This window comes from Ctenopharyngodon idella, chromosome 4 (genome assembly GCF_019924925.1).
Source record: "Ctenopharyngodon idella isolate HZGC_01 chromosome 4, HZGC01, whole genome shotgun sequence".
In the NCBI taxonomy this organism is placed as follows: domain Eukaryota; kingdom Metazoa; phylum Chordata; class Actinopteri; order Cypriniformes; family Xenocyprididae; genus Ctenopharyngodon; species Ctenopharyngodon idella.
Window position 1 is genome coordinate 11,630,980 of NC_067223.1, and position 18,340 is coordinate 11,649,319.

The 18,340-nt window shown below is 39.8% G+C and overlaps 1 protein-coding gene across 10 annotated transcripts in view; it reads right to left on the minus strand.

The window, feature by feature from the left end:
* Positions 1-18,340, minus strand: part of foxp2 (forkhead box P2) — a 108,119-nt gene that overhangs the window by 49,258 nt on the left and 40,521 nt on the right. For 5 of the 10 annotated variants that reach the window (XM_051891313.1, XM_051891317.1, XM_051891320.1 and 2 more), the window contains one exon: positions 12,148-12,325. The exons of the other annotated variants lie outside the window; for them this stretch is intronic. In XM_051891313.1, coding sequence (XP_051747273.1) covers positions 12,148-12,315 — 168 coding nt within the window. In that variant the 5' untranslated portion in view covers positions 12,316-12,325. The remainder of the gene's footprint in view (positions 1-12,147; positions 12,326-18,340) is intronic. 10 annotated transcript variants of the gene reach the window in all.

Genomic DNA, 18,340 nt, shown 5'->3' on the forward strand with positions numbered 1-18,340 from the left:
TCTGCCACTGTAAACACAGAGGCATAGCCCAGCCCTCCCTGGTGAATTTGAGATGAATTCGCTCATTTCTACCCCAGAAAGCCGGGCATTTACGGGAGGGAGAGAGAGAAAACAGAGATCTGCTTCATTGTGTAACCTCACACTTATTTTTTCAAGTGCGAGGAGACAAAACATGAGTCTGTCCGACCCATCAGGGTTAGTGTGTATGCGCAGACAACAGCGATGTGTGCGTTTGCCCGTGTTGTGTGTGTGTGAACGCACAGTCCTCATTGGGGAAACAGTGCCAGCAATAACAGGCCAAACAGAGTCGGCTTCCACCGTTCACTGCAACCACAAACATTCATACGCTTCCCGCCTCCTGCAGACATCGTTATGGATGGTTCTCGCAAATCCGCGCCGCACTTTTGCACTGGACCACGTATAATAGTTTACAGTATCGCCAGCAACCTGTGGAGGGAATTAGACGGCAGGGGCCCCGTACTGAAAACAACATCTGTATCCCATAGAAATCCAGCAACACGTACTGAGAAGAGCGAGAGAATTTCCACTCAAATTGGTAGCTTTTGGTAAGACGAACATCACTATTACTATCAATCATATTTAGAGTGATTTGAACAAATCCTTAACCCTAGTTTTAAACTTTGGCATACAACTGTTTCTGAATGATATTTAAAATAATGAAGCTTGTTAAAGAGAGGTGTGCTATTCAGGGCTCAACAAAGAGGATTTTTCTACTTACTTAATCAGGCCAGTTGAGATTTCTACTTGCGCTGCCAACATTTCAGTTTCCTTAACAAATATTATAAATTAATTCGTGAATTTCAATTCACAATAATAGCTGAAAATAAACAAAAGTGGAATTATACAGGTCAAACCACAACAGAAATAAATTCATAAACACTTTTGTTGGGAAATAGTGGCATAAATGGCAAAAAGGATTGTATAAATTGAAAACCAAGCTGACAAGTTGAAGCTGGCAAGCAGAATTCATATTCAAATATCACAGAAAACCAAATGTTTAAGTTTGCAAATGCATATATGATCAAAGAAGTTAAGATACGTACATTGGCCAAGGACCAATGAGGCACCCTTATTATCGAGCCATGCCATCTCTTGTACTTCAAGATTCAAAATTTTTACTGGTCGACAACAAATTTGGTGGAAAACGTGTCATATCCAAGGACAAGAATATCCTCATATAGGATCTTTCAACCTGAGCCACAAAGAAACCACCCTACTATCATGGCAGTATGATTTGAGTAAAATTTGGTATCATCTAATCTCATGCAATTCATTTTAAAGATGCTTAAACGTCATAAAGAGGTATCACAGATCAGTTCGGAAACCAAGTGCCTCTCCTCCTCTATATCTTTCTGGGAGCTAAGACATTGTTTCTGCACATCTCTGTCTGGTTTCTTTGCTTATGAAATTTGATCTCTCCCTGCTTCTCAACGGCTGGCTTTGGTAAAGCCCTCGCTTTCAACTGTTGTATATCATCTGGGTTTAGATAAGGTGACTCTACTGGGCCTTTTATCTGCCTTCCTTACAAAGCCTCGACCAAGAAAGAAGACTGCTTTTCACTTATACCATCAACACGTGCAAACTAGTGCAGGTCAGCGAATGAAATAAAGGAAGAGTGAGGCGGCGAACGAGTCCCTGCTTCCTAGCGTGTGCTCGATGCACTTGGCTTCTTTTTCAAGTGATTATGATCCATCTCTTTTTCGCAGTTCCACGCCACTGAGCGTCACACGGTCGGAGGAATACCTCTTTATAAATGTTGCATTAAGGGGCGAGAGAGAGCACACTCCACACTTTATTTAGAGTGAGGCCACAGGAAAAAAGAAGGAAAAGAGTAGCACAGAGCTTTTGTCAGAGCGAGCGAATGGACTTGTACTCCTTGTTGTTGACAAGAACTTATTAAGAGGCTCAGACAGCAGAGTACACAGCTACAGGCGAAGTGTAGGCTTTCTGCAAAAGGGAAATCTCCCAGTCCCATTGACAAAAGAAGTGTTTGTGCAGGGTGTCAATAGCAATACACACAGCTGCAATGAAAAACAAACTGTACGGGTCTCATACAGACACATATGTACCCCTAGGTAGGAAATTATTGCAGTTGACCGAGCAGATGGTAAACTTTAACATTATGGGCCCTATCATATGCGACGCAAGTGTTTTTTGCTAGTTTCAGCCCGACACAGTTATTATTTTCACGTCCGGCGCCACGTTGTTTAAATAGCAAATGCACTAGCACCCATCTGTTCGCCCGTGGGCGTGCTGGTCTGAAAACGAATTGTGTTCAGGCGCATTGTTGGCGCGTTGCTATTTTGAGGCAACTGAAAATGACTGTGCCATTGACCAACAAAAACCTGGTCTAAAGTCAATGGCGCGGTATTTATTTATTTATTTTTTGTTATTTAAAGGGCACGTTAGTAATATGCGCCTATAGGTGGGTACACAATGCGTGTACACTTGGCGCAGCAGCACACAAACATTTTTAAACATTAAAAATAAAGGATTCCTCTCTGAAAAATGCCATGGTGCAACCGCAACTGGCTTTTAAAGGGAATGGGAGATGAGACTCTGATTGGTTTGTTGCACGTTACACCCAAAACACACCACACCCACGACTCATTAAAAGACTAGGTACAACCCTTTTGGACCATGCGCCTGCCACGCCGACCATTTTTTTCCATGGTTAAACTAGCAAAAGAGGATTCGGACATGCCCTAAGTGCACCTGCGCCATGTGCTTCAGACCATGTGCTTACATCATTAAAATAGGGCCCTATGAGTAAAAGAGACAATACTGTGCTTATGGCATCTATTTAAAACAAACAAACAAACAAACAAATAAGTATAAAGACAGACTCAAACTTACATTGCAAACCATTTTCTTTTAGATGTATGTTTAGGGTTTGGGGTTAGTCTGTAATAATCATAACTACACTAAAAAATGCTGGGTTAAAAACAACCCAAGTTTGGTTGAAAATGGACAAACCCAGCAATTGGGTTGTTTTAACCCAGCGGCTGGGTTAAATGTTTGCCCAAGGTGCTGGGTAATTTTATTTAACTCAACTATTGTTTTTAAGCCAGCATTTTTTTAGAGTGTAGCTTCACATAAAAACAAGAAAGAGGTAGGTAATTGTATGCATGTATATATTGCCTGTTCACCCTCCTGGCAGCAATATGAAAGTCAATAATATATGTCTGAGCATGTGTGTGTGGTCCATTGTGAGCTCTTATACACTGTTACCCATGAGGCTGACTGGCCCCTTTGTGACCTTCAACGTAAAGCACAAACCTTTGATTACCGTGCAACTAACCAGTAACCACAAATGGCATGTTGTAGAACAATATGTGGTTTCTACTCCAACTGAAAAAAACATGCAAAAGGAAGCTCAAAACCGGTGCTCCGGCTTTATCGCTTTTCAATAGCGCAGGAAAAATGATCACCGCAAAATGGAATCGGGTTACAAGAGCACGAGCCACTCCAGGTGAAGACAAACTATTGTTTTCAGTCCATTTACCTGAGTGCTCAACTGTCATTAGTTTGCGGTGGGCCGGTAGTCCATTCAGCCTGGGTGATGGATCTTCCCGGCCCATCTCAATGAGCGTCGGGCTGTGCCGCAGATCAGTGGAGTTAATAGCGTTACATCTAGCTGGTGGTGGGCCAATGCATCTCCGTCAATCCTCCCCGCTGATGGAGCACTGGGGCCCCGGGCCCTCCTGGCTATGTGTGCCAGCGATCTGCGGCGTTTGTCTTGTGAATATTCCAATTACAGTGCATGCCTGACCTTTTGAGTGAGCTGAGCTGGGGTAGAGTTATCTTCCCTCCTGACACACAGCGCCTATCAGTCAACGTTTCAGCGAGAGAGAAAGAGAGAGACAGATCTGTTCTTCAGGCTGATTACAAAGAGCTTTGGATTGTTACACATAGCCCTAGATGTGCAGCGATTAAGATGCATTCAATGCGCAGATAAACATACGTGTTCACTCAAACACGTCCGCTCTGTGTATCCACATGCCATGTATCTGCTATAATCAGCTGGCTAACTGCCTGACTACACTCACTCCCGTAAACAAACCCTGTGACGGGCCTATATGCCATTTTACGAGGTTTATTTCACAAACCTAGCGTGAACGAAGTCATACTTTTGTAGTTCCCTCGCCCTCTCAACAGCTAATCTACATCTTTCATTGAATCAAGAATGGAAATGGCCAAGAAATGCTTCTTTTTCAATTTCATGCTGAGGTAGCTCAACTTAGTGGATGTAATTTCTCCTAACAAGAAAATTCATCACAATGTCGTTCACTTAGTTCGACCATGAGAGAAATCCCCCTCCTTCTTTAGCTCCCCCCCCCCCATTCTTCGCTTTGATGAACATCCCTAAAGCATTGCCACTTCCTCCATAACATTTCTGACCATAACTAGACAATTAAGTCAGCTGTTAAAAAGAAACAAGTGATTGTGATCTACATCAAAAAGAAATTAAATGTAAAAATGTGCATGCCTGGCAATGTAAACCACAAATAATATATAACTTGTGTACACAAAATGAAGTATAAACTGAAAAAGTTTGGTGTAGGATTTATGTTGAAACCATTTTCACTGAAATTTGTAGTAAATTTCACAAATAATACAAGTAGCACATTGAATTAAACACGAAACTCTGAATTAGAAAGACTGAAATAGTATTTTCTTGTAGGCCTACTCCATTAATCTTTGTTTTATATACAACTTTGAAAATGGATTTATCCAGTGTATCACACATAATTATATAACATAGTTCTGGCTATAAAATATGACTGGGTGAACCAAGTATCAAAATAGGCAACACTTGCACAACCAAAATCATGCAGTTAAGCTAATGAACTAAAATACTTGGCCTTATGATCTAATCATAATACTGTTGTTGATGTTTTATAAAAGCTCTCTAACACCACTTAATTGTGGTAAAAATCACTGCAACATAGCTAATTACTTCTTAAACTTATTTTGCTCAGACAACCACAGTCAAACAGAGGCAAGTGCCCAATGTCGCCACACAACTGAGGAAATACCTAGCGGGCAAATTCATGCATCAAATAACTTCTGGTAAATACCTCTAGCAATAACAATCACATTTCAATTGAAATGGAGTAGCATTGGAAGATTTGAGCGTGAAAGCAATATCAGCTTAGCGTCAAATCAAGCATGAAGCCTCGCACACAACCTTAATTCATGTTTTGCATACAACAACAGCATTTCCTTATCGCCGCGTTCACTCAATCCCTCTTACGCACAATGTGCCGTATGCCGCTAGTTCCTGCTCTTTGCATGTGCTAACATTCTCGACTGTTCTCTGGCTTGTGATGGAGATGTTCAGGCCGAAATGACAGTGACGGAGAGGGGATATAGCATCTATCCTACACTTTAAAGATAAAAAATGTACCCGGACGAGCCCCCAGAAATAACACCCACTGAGAAAGCCTGCAAGCCCAGGCTAAGTGACACATGCGTGCATTTGAAAAGCCTCTTGTGTATTTGCGAGCTGAGGCCAGGCTTATTTACAGCATTTGTTGAAAAGCCCTGAAGAGCCGCAAGCTGAGAGGGTCTCTTACATATGTATTCAGTCTGGGGGCAGTGAGCTATGAGCCAGGCCAGACACCACTCATATGATCTCACTCTCGCTTGCTCTCTACCAGCATTATGGAATTCAAATATTCAAGTGGAAGAGTGGCAACATCTGACTACCTTGTGCATAGTAAATAGAAAGAGGGAGAGAGCAAGGAACGGGGAGAGAGAACAGCTCTGGCAATCGTAGCCCTCAACTCCTTAACCAGATTTACATCATTTTAATATTTGTTCCGGAAAACCTTCACATACAAACATCCCCAGGCAGGCGTTTCACAGGCTGATTTGTTACTATTCATGGATAAACCGGAGAGAAACTGTAATACTAGACATGCTTGTTAAATTCACAAGGCTCCAAAGCTGCCTTCTAGAAAATCCTGCCTCTTGGTTGTCAGCTTAAGATGCCGGGCATCTGCATATGTGAGCTTTTTAAGCTCTGTTAAATGGTTTGTGGTGTCATAGGCTGTCAGAGATACTGGGAGGATGAGGTTCAGGATGCTCCAGTTTCCTCACCATGTTTTTATTGCATTTGAGTTCAAGGCGACTCTAAAAGATTCCTTGCTCTGGGGGCCTTTCTCTGAATCACCTGCCTCAAGAAATATAATGTTCGTTTCACTGCTCTGCTCACCACACAAGATTTGGGCAATGAACTACACTACCCATAAGCACCTGCTCCACATTCTTTAAATAGTTTTTTGATGGTGTAATCCACAGTGAAAGTACGTCACTTTTGTCTCTGGCGGAGGCTTCTGCCCTGAGGGCCGTTATAGATTTCAGTGCCGTTAATTTCCGCAGGCAGGGCTGTTAGGAAACATCAAAACAGCAGGAAATGAGATGTGAAGTGGTCATTGATCTTGACCGACCGACTGCTGGAGTTTTATTTACACACAGAGGTTAAACGTAATTGCTAAACACAAGCGGCTGGTCAGAGTTGTGGCCTAATGGTTAGCCCCTGTGCTAACACATTGAGCCGTGGTGCCCGGTTGGGGTCAAGGAGAGTTTGAATCCAGGAAATGTCATTTCTTAATAACCCACTCGCCCCCACAATATTCAATCAATAAAGTGGTATTAAATTAAATAAAAAATATACGTATAAATAGTACACTAACAAGTACATGAGTATTTATAAATGTTACAAAAACACTATAGAAAAATGTAGAATAAACTATTATGCATATAAAGTATAAAATAAAATGTATAAAAAAGTATGAATGCACAAAAGAATAAAATAAGCATATAAAACTTAGTATAAAAAAATAAATTCTGCACTACTTAAGCACCAGTAAATGGGAACCTTTGCAATACATAAACATTTGTTACATAAACATTTTACCTAAATGTGCAGACATGGCTTATTTCATTTATAACTCTAAGGCTGAAGGCGTGTGTGTTTCACCTGTGCACGTCTTTGACCTGTGTTTCGCCCCCATGACGCTACTAGGGCCTCCCAAGCATGAGCAATGTTCATGAGTGTTTGTTTCCAGCAGATTTCACTCTGTTTCTTTCTCTCTCAATCCCTCCTCCTCATCCTGTCCCTCGCTCGATCTCTTTTTCAAAGCCACGGATTGACATTTCGCCCGGTCTCTGGAGAGGCCGATGGGAAATGGAGTTACTACTGCAGGCGCACTGTAAATTCCATACAGCCACATGTTATGTGGCCTAAACACAAGTGACCACTCCAGGATCTGAGCTCTGTGGCGATAATAGAATAATGCCTGCTGTTGTCTGGGGAGGAACCAAGCACGCACATCAGTCACGGCGAGGCTTATATCTTGCAGTGTCATCGCGAGAGGCAGCACGCCTCTATATGTCAAAGCTCGACGTCTACAATGTACGCTGATAGTGAAATGGTAACCGTAAAACACAACAGCAAGCCATCGAGAGTGCATAAAACATTTTATTTTGTTTCTAGCACTGATCTTTTTGAGAGCTTTATGAAAGGTGGCTCTGGTGAAACAGTATGTGTGTGTGTGTTATTTACACACTGTAGTGGAGGAGTCTCGGGCCGGTGTGATAAAGCTAATGAGCTTCTTTGTGCTGGAGTGTAAATGAGACAGTCACCTCGCTTTCGCTATCTGCACAGTAGAGACTCCAGGGGTGATTACTGCTTTAAATTATGCTCAAGGGCAAAGCGCTATTTGCATCAGAGGGGCTTTTATTTGGCTGATGAGCGGCGAAAGCCGTCATCACCCTGCCTGAAGATGTTGCACTCGCAGCTCCCGGTGGACGGCGGGGGAGACAGAAGCGAGACTGGCTGTTTGTGTGGCGTCTCCGCGTTACTTTGTTACTTTCCCCTCCTGAATGACAGTCAATGGACCCCTAGAGACGCCTCCTCCCACCTCTTCTGAACGCATGCATGTGTGTTAATGTGTTTGTGGGGTGATGATGGAGTCAGACTCATTGAATATCAATTAGCACACTGGTTTTTCCTCTGTTATGCTTCTGTTTGTGGTCTATTGTGGGTTATTTTCCAGGTGTTTTCTTGCATTTGCGCAAAAATCTTTGTGAAAATGAAGTAAATAAGTGCAAAATAAGTCCTATTTAGATAATTCGTTCTCCATGGACACCCTCTCCCTCCTCCCCAAGTGGTTTCCACAACTGCGATACTACCTCCAATTTCATTTGCTCTTACACCTGAAGAAGACGGGGAAAATATGGCTGACACTGGCTGTCAGGCGTCTCATCTTAAATTCTCCTCAAGCTAAAATGTCGGGTTAATTGCTGTCATTTTTACACCGGGCCAGCGACTTACACACTGCTTCCTGTAACAATTGCTGTTAGCAGTGGGAAAAAAAAATATAAAATGAACAGTGTCCTGTGCATCTGGACACGACATTTGTAAATGCATATGGAAGTGTGGCTAATAAAAAGCGCAGAAACCATATTGAGGGCTAAACAACAGAAATGTAGCAAGAGCCAATGAAAATATGATGCTTTATAAACTACTGCAGAATTTATAATTAAATTCTGATGAATGAAGGTGAAAAGGATGGCGGTGGATTTTAAAATTACTGATGCTCCACAGAGTCCTTCCTCTCCAGACAGGAAGTTAATTTGCAGAGTATGGCTAACTACACTATAAATCCATACAATCACAGATTATTAAACTAGAACAATCATCTAGAGGCTCCATTATATCACATCACATTATCTACAGATCAATGCAAACCTTTTTGTATACATGCGCTACTATTAATATAACAACATTAAAAGCTCCTTTAACAACAACCTACAATCAATGAAGTTCATGTCCTTGGCAATCATTCTTGTCACAAACATAAAAAACAGCGCTGCTATACTTCTTCCATAAAAAAGGTTCTGGCAAAATAAAAATTAGCCCCAACACAGCATTAAAGTTCATTCTCAAATGTGCAAGGTCTGGATTTAGTGCCTTAATCAATGATGGAAATTGAAGGGGGAAATAAATAAATAAATAAATAAATAAATAAATCACCAGAAATTTGTAATTTCTAGGTGTTTTTCCTTAGTAAGAAAGTTTGGCAATGCACAAAAATATTACTAACAATAACTAATAATTATTTTTAATTAGACTCTTTCATCTTTCTCTACCTAACACACACACACACACACACACACACACACATCTAGGTGGTTATTAGGCAGATGTGTAGGAATTCTCTGACTGTGGCGTGTGTAAGAGGGAACTGTGCAGGAAGTGTGTGAAGTTAACAGCACCTGGCCTCCCTTTAAAAAGCCTCCCGAGGCCTGTTAGCTGGCCCACTCATTTCAATGTGTCTGTCTGCACTCTCTCGCTCGCTCTCTGTAAGTGAAACATTGTCACTCTCTCCACTGTCTCTATGGCACTTATCTCTCCTCTCTTCACTCTTTCTGCTTACACTGCCCTTTTCTTCCACTCTTAGTGCGGATTATCTACAGACAGAAAACACAAAATCTATTCAAGTAATATTCAGCTATACACGAATAATACTACTAACAATTATTATTAATTATTAATAATAACTTTCATAAAATTAACTTTTACAATAATTATTTAAAAATGTTATTTGTTATTGTTATACTATGTATGACTATTAGCTATTGTTACACTAAACAAGTGACAGGAACAATAATTTACAAATTAAATTGAACAATTTAATAATGTTAACTATTTATGACTATTAGCTATTGTTAAACTAACAATAAGTAATAATAATAATAATAATAATAATAACAATAAAAAATAAACAATCTTATGGTTAGGTGCTTTTGTTGTAACGCTGAATCTAATCTAATATTGCAATATAAAAGCTATTTAAAAATATGACAAAAAAATGTAGCTTTACATATATTTAGATTTATATTACATGCATTTATATGCAATTTAATGTAATAATAATACTTTATTTTTACAGTTTCTAATTCTGTTTACATAATAATAATAATATATATGTTTATATATATATATATATATATATATATAGAGAGAGAGAGAGAGAGAGAGACAGAGTAAACAAGTAATAATAATAACAATGATTATATGATGATGATGAAAAATAATATTTGATAAAATATTACTACTACTACTACTACTACTAATAATAATAATAATACTTCTGGTTAGATGTTTATGTATTTTATTGCCTTTGTATTGTAGTCAGCACAAGACAATTTTGAACCTGCAATTTATTTTATAGTCAATCATTTATATTTATTTACATTTTTACAGTTTATTTTTGAATAAATCATATTTATATTTATATACATTAAAATACAACATATAATTTATTGTGTGTTGTATATTTGTATACTGTATATTGTACTTTTATATTATAACATTACTATTTTTACATTTTCTAATTATGTTTGTTTACAGTAATATAAACAAAATATTTTATATAAAACATCTATTTTTACATTCATTATAAATTACAGTAAGTAATTCATATTAACAACAATATGCATTACTTTATTTTTTAATATTTCAATCTGTTTATAATATATTTAATTTAATAATAACAAATAAATGAATATGTATTCATTTTTAATATACACATTTAAACTCATTAATATAAAACTAAAATTGAGATGTTCATTTCAACACTATTTATAATATTTCATAGGTTTAATAATAATAAACCATCATCATGATCAGCAACTACTAACAATTCACAAATATGAACAAACTGTAATCAATAATGGCTTTGTTTACAAAAACAGTTTTGAAGAGCACACCGTTAACCACCAAACACTGATCTCTATCTCACACGCGGTGAAGTGTGCAGGTTAAAACAGAAGTCAGTAATGAGAAAGCGGGGGGGTTGACCCCAATCAGACACGTGTGTGAGACACAGAGAGAGTGAGAGAGACGGCCAGTGTGATGATGAATGGGAGGAGAGGCCATGAGATGGGGGTGCTGTTGTAATCACCAGCTGGAGAGGGTGGCCAGGGAGGGGGATGTTCGTTCGGAGGGGCCCACAAAGAGCCGCAGGACACACTTCACTCTGCTACACTGATCCTGTCTTACCCACAGGCTCATGGGCTGCTTTCAGCTGCTGTCACCAGAACTGAGCCACACACACACACATAATAAAAAGAGCTGTCATTTAATTGCTATGAACTTCAAGATGAAGCAAAAAAACAAGCTTATTAAAATCTAAATTAAAATACTCAAAAAAATAAATAAATAAATTAGAAGTATAAATTAAAAATATAAAAATATAAATATCAAACTTTTTATTTGTGTCATTTTAAGTATTTTATGATTATAAACATTCACATGGCAACCAAAAGTGTTTAATCCTTGAAAATGATGCAAATGATGACTGAGGAATCACAAATTCTGTTTTCACAGACACATACTCACATCCAGTGACACACTTGTGAGTGAATAAGTGAACACACACTCCACACCGCCCGCAGACTATCCCTGAGCTCAGCCTGACCTCACGCTGCTCTTTTGGTGAGCTGTCAAACCCATCATTCACCGCACAGAGACGCGAGCATATACACACAACACTTCTGCTTTTAAAAGTCAAAATAATCAAGCACACAGCCCCTATGCATATATATATACACTGACATAAACACAACATGCATTGGTCAGTTGAGGCTTCTGGAGTGAACGAGGTTTCCTAGCAGCCCATAAAGTGTGCTGAAGTCAAATGAGGAGGCCCTCTAGTGGCCACAAACAAAGACACACAAGCAAAGCTCCGTACTTCACACCCGTCACACACACAAAACACACATGCACGGCCTCAGCCGGCACACTTCTCGCACAAATTCACCAACACACCTCCAAAACAAGTCAAAAACCACAGCGACAAAATTAAAAATGACAACCGAAAACTAACCTTAAATAAACACCACACTAAATAAGCACTAAAATGCATAAAAACAATAAAAGTCCAGTTCCTATCTAAATGTACACAACTGAAGGTTGTCAGTCAAATAGCTGCCTGCTGAGTCTTGTGTGAAGCCAGCGAGAGAGAGAGAGGAAGAGAGAGGGAGGGAGAGAGAGAGAGAGACAGAGCGCGGCGGATGACAACGGACGGGGGGGAGAGAGACGCAACTTACCTGCTGTTGTTGCAGATGCAGCAGCTCGACTGCGCTTACTTCACTGCTCGTCTCCCCACTTGATCTTCCATCTCTACTGCCAGCATCTAATTGGCTGCTTAGGCTGCTCATTCCATTTTGACTCATTGAACTGTTGCTTATTGTCTCATTGGCCGACTCCTGCATCATGACTTAATACCTAGAAGTGATTAAGAGGCACCGGTTAAGGCTCTTGTTACAATCCCCTTTAGTTGCCTCCTAAAAAAAGGGGGGGGGGGGTTAAAAAAGAAAAAGAAAAAATGGGGGGCGAGAAAGAAAAAAAAAAAGCTTTCCATTATCAACCCCTGCTCCCTTTGCAAATTAAAGCATTTAACGGGGGGAGGGGGTGGAATTATGCATTCACTGTGTAAATGAAGCAATACAAAGAGATGCACGTTTCTTCCTGCTTTTTATTTTTTTTAATATTATTTCACTTTTTTTTAATTGCATTTTTTTATTTGCATATTGACCATCACACACAGATAAACATCACACGGTATTTAAAAATAAATTCAAGTAACTTCAATACTGTGTGAATAATTTCAAAAGGAACATGTTTGAAATATAACATGTAAGAGAAACAGCCTTTTTTCCCCCTGTTTGAATGTCTTAAAATATCCCCGTTGCGTCTCGACTGAACGGAGTTGCTTAATGACGCACAGCTAATCATGCAAAATTAAAATTTGGTACAGGAGGTGAGGGGAGAAGAGGGGGAATTACAAATCACATGCTTCTGTACTGTGATGAACGATATAATGGTCTTTTCTTTTAGCTGAAAGCAAAATAAAATTTGCCTGCTAGTCAAATGAGGAGAGAAAAAAAAAAGCTTATGTCACATATAGGGTAGTTCTTTCCCTCCCTTTTATTTTAATCACATACTCAAATATTCATTATTTCCGTATATTTAGCAGCGTCCGCCGAGCACAATTAAAATTCAAACACCAAATTCAAACAGAACAAAAATCGCAGACGTCAATTTCTACCCTGGCAAATAAATGAAAAGATATTAAATTAATTTTCACTGGCATCTATTAGAAATGAAAACAGGGGAGAGTGGTGGATGCAAAAAAAAAAAAAAAAATCTTTCACGAATATCACTAATGATTGTGCTAAAAACAGCATAAATTATGCATATTACCTCTTCTCTGGTAATAAATGTTTTATCATTTTCCCTGCATAAATGTTGTGTACGTTCACAGGAACCCTGCCAAGATCTGTGGAGATCCCTGCAATAAATAAAAGAATCGTCCGACCCAACAAACCAATTCAAGGTGTGTTCTGCATAGCTAATATACCCACAAGAGCCTTAATACACACACAGACACACGATCTCCTCCGTCATTCACATATTCATCGAACCCCACTCCTCTCTTCTCCTTACACATTTTGTTTCTCTCAAAAAATGACGACAGGCCGTCTCATATTTCAACGCATTCAAACATAAACAATATTAATTACGCTAATGGCGAGCATGCACAATAAAATATCCCTAATCTCGTGTAATGTTTAGAGGGGACTCGTTTTTCCAGCAACACTTTCATTTATTTCCCTGACAGCTCCGCCATCCTTCTTTCCACAGATTAAACACATCAATTTTGTCACCTGCTACGTACGGACAATTAGCAGCGATCTTTGAACGAGAGCGTACAGTAACTCGACAGCCGAGCCACGAAAAAAAAGAAAAAAAAAGAAGAACGCCGCTAATCAAACGCACGACACAACAAAGACATAGTCTTCTAATCCACGGCTGCTTTTCAGATCAGCAAATGACATTTTAACGGCTTGGCTTGTGTTTTATGAGAAACACAAGCAGCAAAAAGATTTTTTTTTTTTTTTTTTACATTTATTTAAAAAGTACACCACCTAACCAACATGTACTGGTCAAAAAACAACTTGGGAACAAACAAAAGTGCTTAAAGATTAACAGACCAAGAGAAAGAAGGAGAGAGAGAGAGAGAGAGACGCACACAGTGTGAGGGCTGACGAATCTCTCCTGAAGAAACACAAAGCTGCCGTAGAGATTAGGCGACTAATAAGTATTCAAATTAGGCATAAATTTTACATGCCCCATGTTTAAAATATTCAGAGAAGGGCCTCTTGATTGCCTTTACGCGAATTTTATGAACAACGTAATGGAGTGTTTTTTAATGCCACAATGAAGGAGACTAAAAAGTGAGGGATGAGTTTAGGACACTGTTCCTACTCCAACCTGGAAAAAAAATAAAAAAAATCTAATTAAAATTACATTTCGGATCACTGTAATCCCAGTTTGCACTCTAGAAATTCAAATATGATTTCTATGAAAAGACAAACTGATTATTTCCAGAATTAAACACACACGTTTTTAAATAACTAAAGAACAGATGACATTTTGATGTAATATCTGAAAAATAAAGAAGAAAAAAAAAGAAAGACTTTTTTCCCTTCAATTTGGTTTTGGGTTTAATGACGTGGAATACTGATCCTGTCATTATAGAAACACACATTATTAACACTGTATCCTCTAAATCCACATGATCCACAACTGGCGTGTAGGTGTCTAACTGAACGTAATGCTCATGCAGATGTATGCAAAGTGTATTCAGAGAGATCAGGTGCTGCTTTAACCTTAATGACAGCGGTGAGATAAATTAATTAGCCATCTGAAGGCAGCATCCAAATCTGCCAATTACAATGTCAATTAGAAACACATCCTCGCTCGCGATCATTTCCACGCGATGGAGCGGACGCGAGGAGGGTGGGGGGGTTTACGTGTCTGAATGACACTGAGTGAAGGAGAGTCTAGTACAGGTACTGTACTGCCTGAGAGAGATGGACAGAGCCAGAGTGAAAGAGAGAGAGGGAAGAAAACCAGCACCCAAAGTCTGTCTTTGTTAAAGTCTATTGTAGGACGTCTTTGACCCTTGAGGCCGACCGCCTGTCACTATAACACACTGATTTTTCCTAAAAACCCACTGGGGTTGAAGGTTCGTGCTATTGGAACAACATTTACAGCCCTCGCTATAGTCCTAGTGTGGAAAAGCTCCGGTCCATTTGACACTGGAAAAATTGGACAAGTCCTAAAAGACATTTCAGTGAGTCACTGTGATAAACACAGAGCTTGTGGGCCGTTATTACCCATATCATCTTGATAACAGTCATAATCTAAAGAAAAATCTGTGCCAGTGTGTATTCAGGAAGGCTGATAAAAACCAAAATCGCTCCATTTCTGGAATAAAAGATGTTATTTGGATCTGTTTCTTTTCTTGCTGTGTGTTTTTTTGCGCTTTAAACGCTGTAACAGTACCACGCGTGCGATTCCTTTCTGGCTGTGTAAATGTTTGCTCTCGAATCGTAGGCTGTGCAAATCTGTCCTTTCCATCAGGTGAAAAATCCCAGACAGGATCCTGACAACACATTCAAGGGCTACGCCTGTGATTTCGGGTGGGTGGGTTTAGCAAAGAAAGGTGTGCCACAAATATAGCCCAGATGTTTCTCATATACACACACACTCATCATGAAGGAGTAAAGTTACTCATGCTCATTTGAGCTGATCTGATTTTACAACCACAAATGTTGCCTCATTATCAAACGCAGCACCCTTCTTATCAGAGCTTGGATATCACAATTCTAAGTTCTCCATCTTCTAAAGCGCTCAGAAACCGCGGGATATGTTTTATACAAGTCGCTGAAAAGGGGCACCGGAGGCTGCAACTGTGACATTAACACATTCTCACACACACACACTCACAGAAATCATCCACTTTCGCCGAGACGCACTTCATTTTTCCCCTCCCGTGGAAACCGGCGGCCCTCTCCCCTGATAGGACGCGCAGAACAGACCTGAAAAAGAGCTTGATGATTATTTCAGGGAGGCATCGGAAAGGCAGACTCTGTGATCCAAGAAGCCTAGTCATTATCAGTGCATTGCTCAGGTGCCCGGAATCCTAACATTGCAAGGAAGGGTGAAAAAAGACGGGGAAAAAAAAATACTAAAAATTACATTTCACAGTCTGCTAGCTTCACCCGCTCTGATTCAGTTAAGATATGGATACCATTTAAAATAATCACAAATTCTGTGCTCCACTGAAATTAATTCATCATTGCCATAAGTTACAATGCATACAAAATAAAGCAGCACGGCGCTCCACTATTCTCCAATATTAAACAGTCGGGAATGCTTAATAAATCAAAATGCCAGATTTCAAAAAATATGATGCAAAGTTTGAATTTCATCCCGTGCATCTGTACAACACATGAAATGGAGAATATGATAATTAAAAATGCCACTGAACCACCTACTGTAAAAAAAATGCAGTCTTAAAGTTAAACAACACATGCCAGCAGTCCTTTTTGGCTCTTAGGGGTCACCGTACCCTGTTAATGACTCTCCTCTAAACCTGAATGTAATATTACAGTTCCCCCCCCCCCCCCCCCCCCCCCCCCCCCCCCCCCCCTTTCAGATAGAGGGATTTCAAAGTGATTCACAATGGACGAGATTACAGAGTAAAAAGAGCATAAGGGAAATCATATTTATACCACGAGTTCAAAAATGAAAAGGGAGGATGAATACATCGCTTTTCAGGATTAATAATATGCAAAGTAACCGAATCAAGTGTTGTTATCAGTGGTAAAATGAGAACACATTCAAGGAAAAAAAAAATTCAATTCATCGTTTCTCTCACGATAAATAGACCATCTGTGATTCGATTCATTCAGCGCTCAATGTTCAGAACTTAATTCTGGGCTATTTACATTAAAAGAAGGAGAAAAGGAGAGGGAGTTGAAAGAAAGACAAAAAAAAAAAAAGCACAGAGACTGAGGGACAAAAGAACACTGTAAAAAATCCTGGAGAAGCTCTGAAATAAAACCAAATCTTCGAGAAATACAAACATGCACAATTCATAAATGCTAAACATGTTGTGACCTACAAAGCCGGAGTTTCGCTGTAAAAAAACTGAGTGAGTGTTTCAAGTCTTTCCATTTGATTCGAATTTTACCCAGCAAGCACCTCCCTCTCGGACGAAAGCAGCTCCAAAAGTGGGTGACTAGACAGTGACGCTGGTATCTCATCAAGCAGTCCCTGTGCTTGCATTTTGGGTAATTTCTTTAATTAACTCAGCCCACCTAATCACCAGTAATTGACCTATAAAAGTAGGAGGCCCCATTGTCTGCTCCAATCATCTTTAGCAGGAGGAGACAGTCTCTCCCTTGCTCTCTTTCTCACAATTTATCCATCTTCTTACACTATTTACCTGCCTCAAAACGCATATTTCATTTCATTTCGTGCCGCAATTATCTTTTGTGACACCGGCTGCGTGTGGGGCGAGATTAAAAGCCTTGGGGTGGAGGGGGCAAGCACGCTCGCCCCTGCCCGGGACACGCGGCCGCGTTAACGACCGGGACGGCCCTGGTGCCGCCACACAGACACGAAGCCGCGGAGAGACATAGCTCATGGTGACGTTTCCACTTATTTGAGGCTGATTAGGGTCATTATGTCCCCCTGCTCTGATTTATGTTGTCATTCTTTCGGGCCGGTCCTGCATCGATAGATCTTAATGAATTGGTAAATAAGGGTGAAGATTACACTTGACAACACCGCAACATTTCTCATTCATACCCGACAAGATTTATGTAACCAATTAGGGCGGTAACAGGCAAGATTGGTCGAGAGAAAAATAATCTTTCCCGAGGAAAATTACCCCGAGTCTAAAACCTCGACAAAATAGATAATGGGCAGTCTTTAAGGGAGACTTAGTCACAGAGCGAGAGCCTGGGCTGAAGGGTTCTCAGAAGTGCATTTAAAGAGGGAAGCGGCTCTTGTAGGACTTTCAAATTGATTTTTTTTTTCTTAAAAATTCAACCACACGACTGCAGGAACTCGAGCACACGCACACCAACCGCACACACACTCTCACACACTAACTAATCAGCCACCATCTGCATGTCCAAACCAGAGGCCATGAAATCAATGGATTAAAAATTAACCTCTCGCCAACAAAGAAGCACTTTGATGTGCAAATGTGAACTCAAGGAGGTAGATTGCAAACTAGTACAATGCACATAAAAAAAAAAAAATACAAATCAATCGTTTCTCCATGACTTCACTGTGTGATGATGCCTCGACCGAAGAAATCCATTTGCATTTTTTAATAGTCTGGTATTTCAATTATTTAATTTACATCTGTGCGGTGTG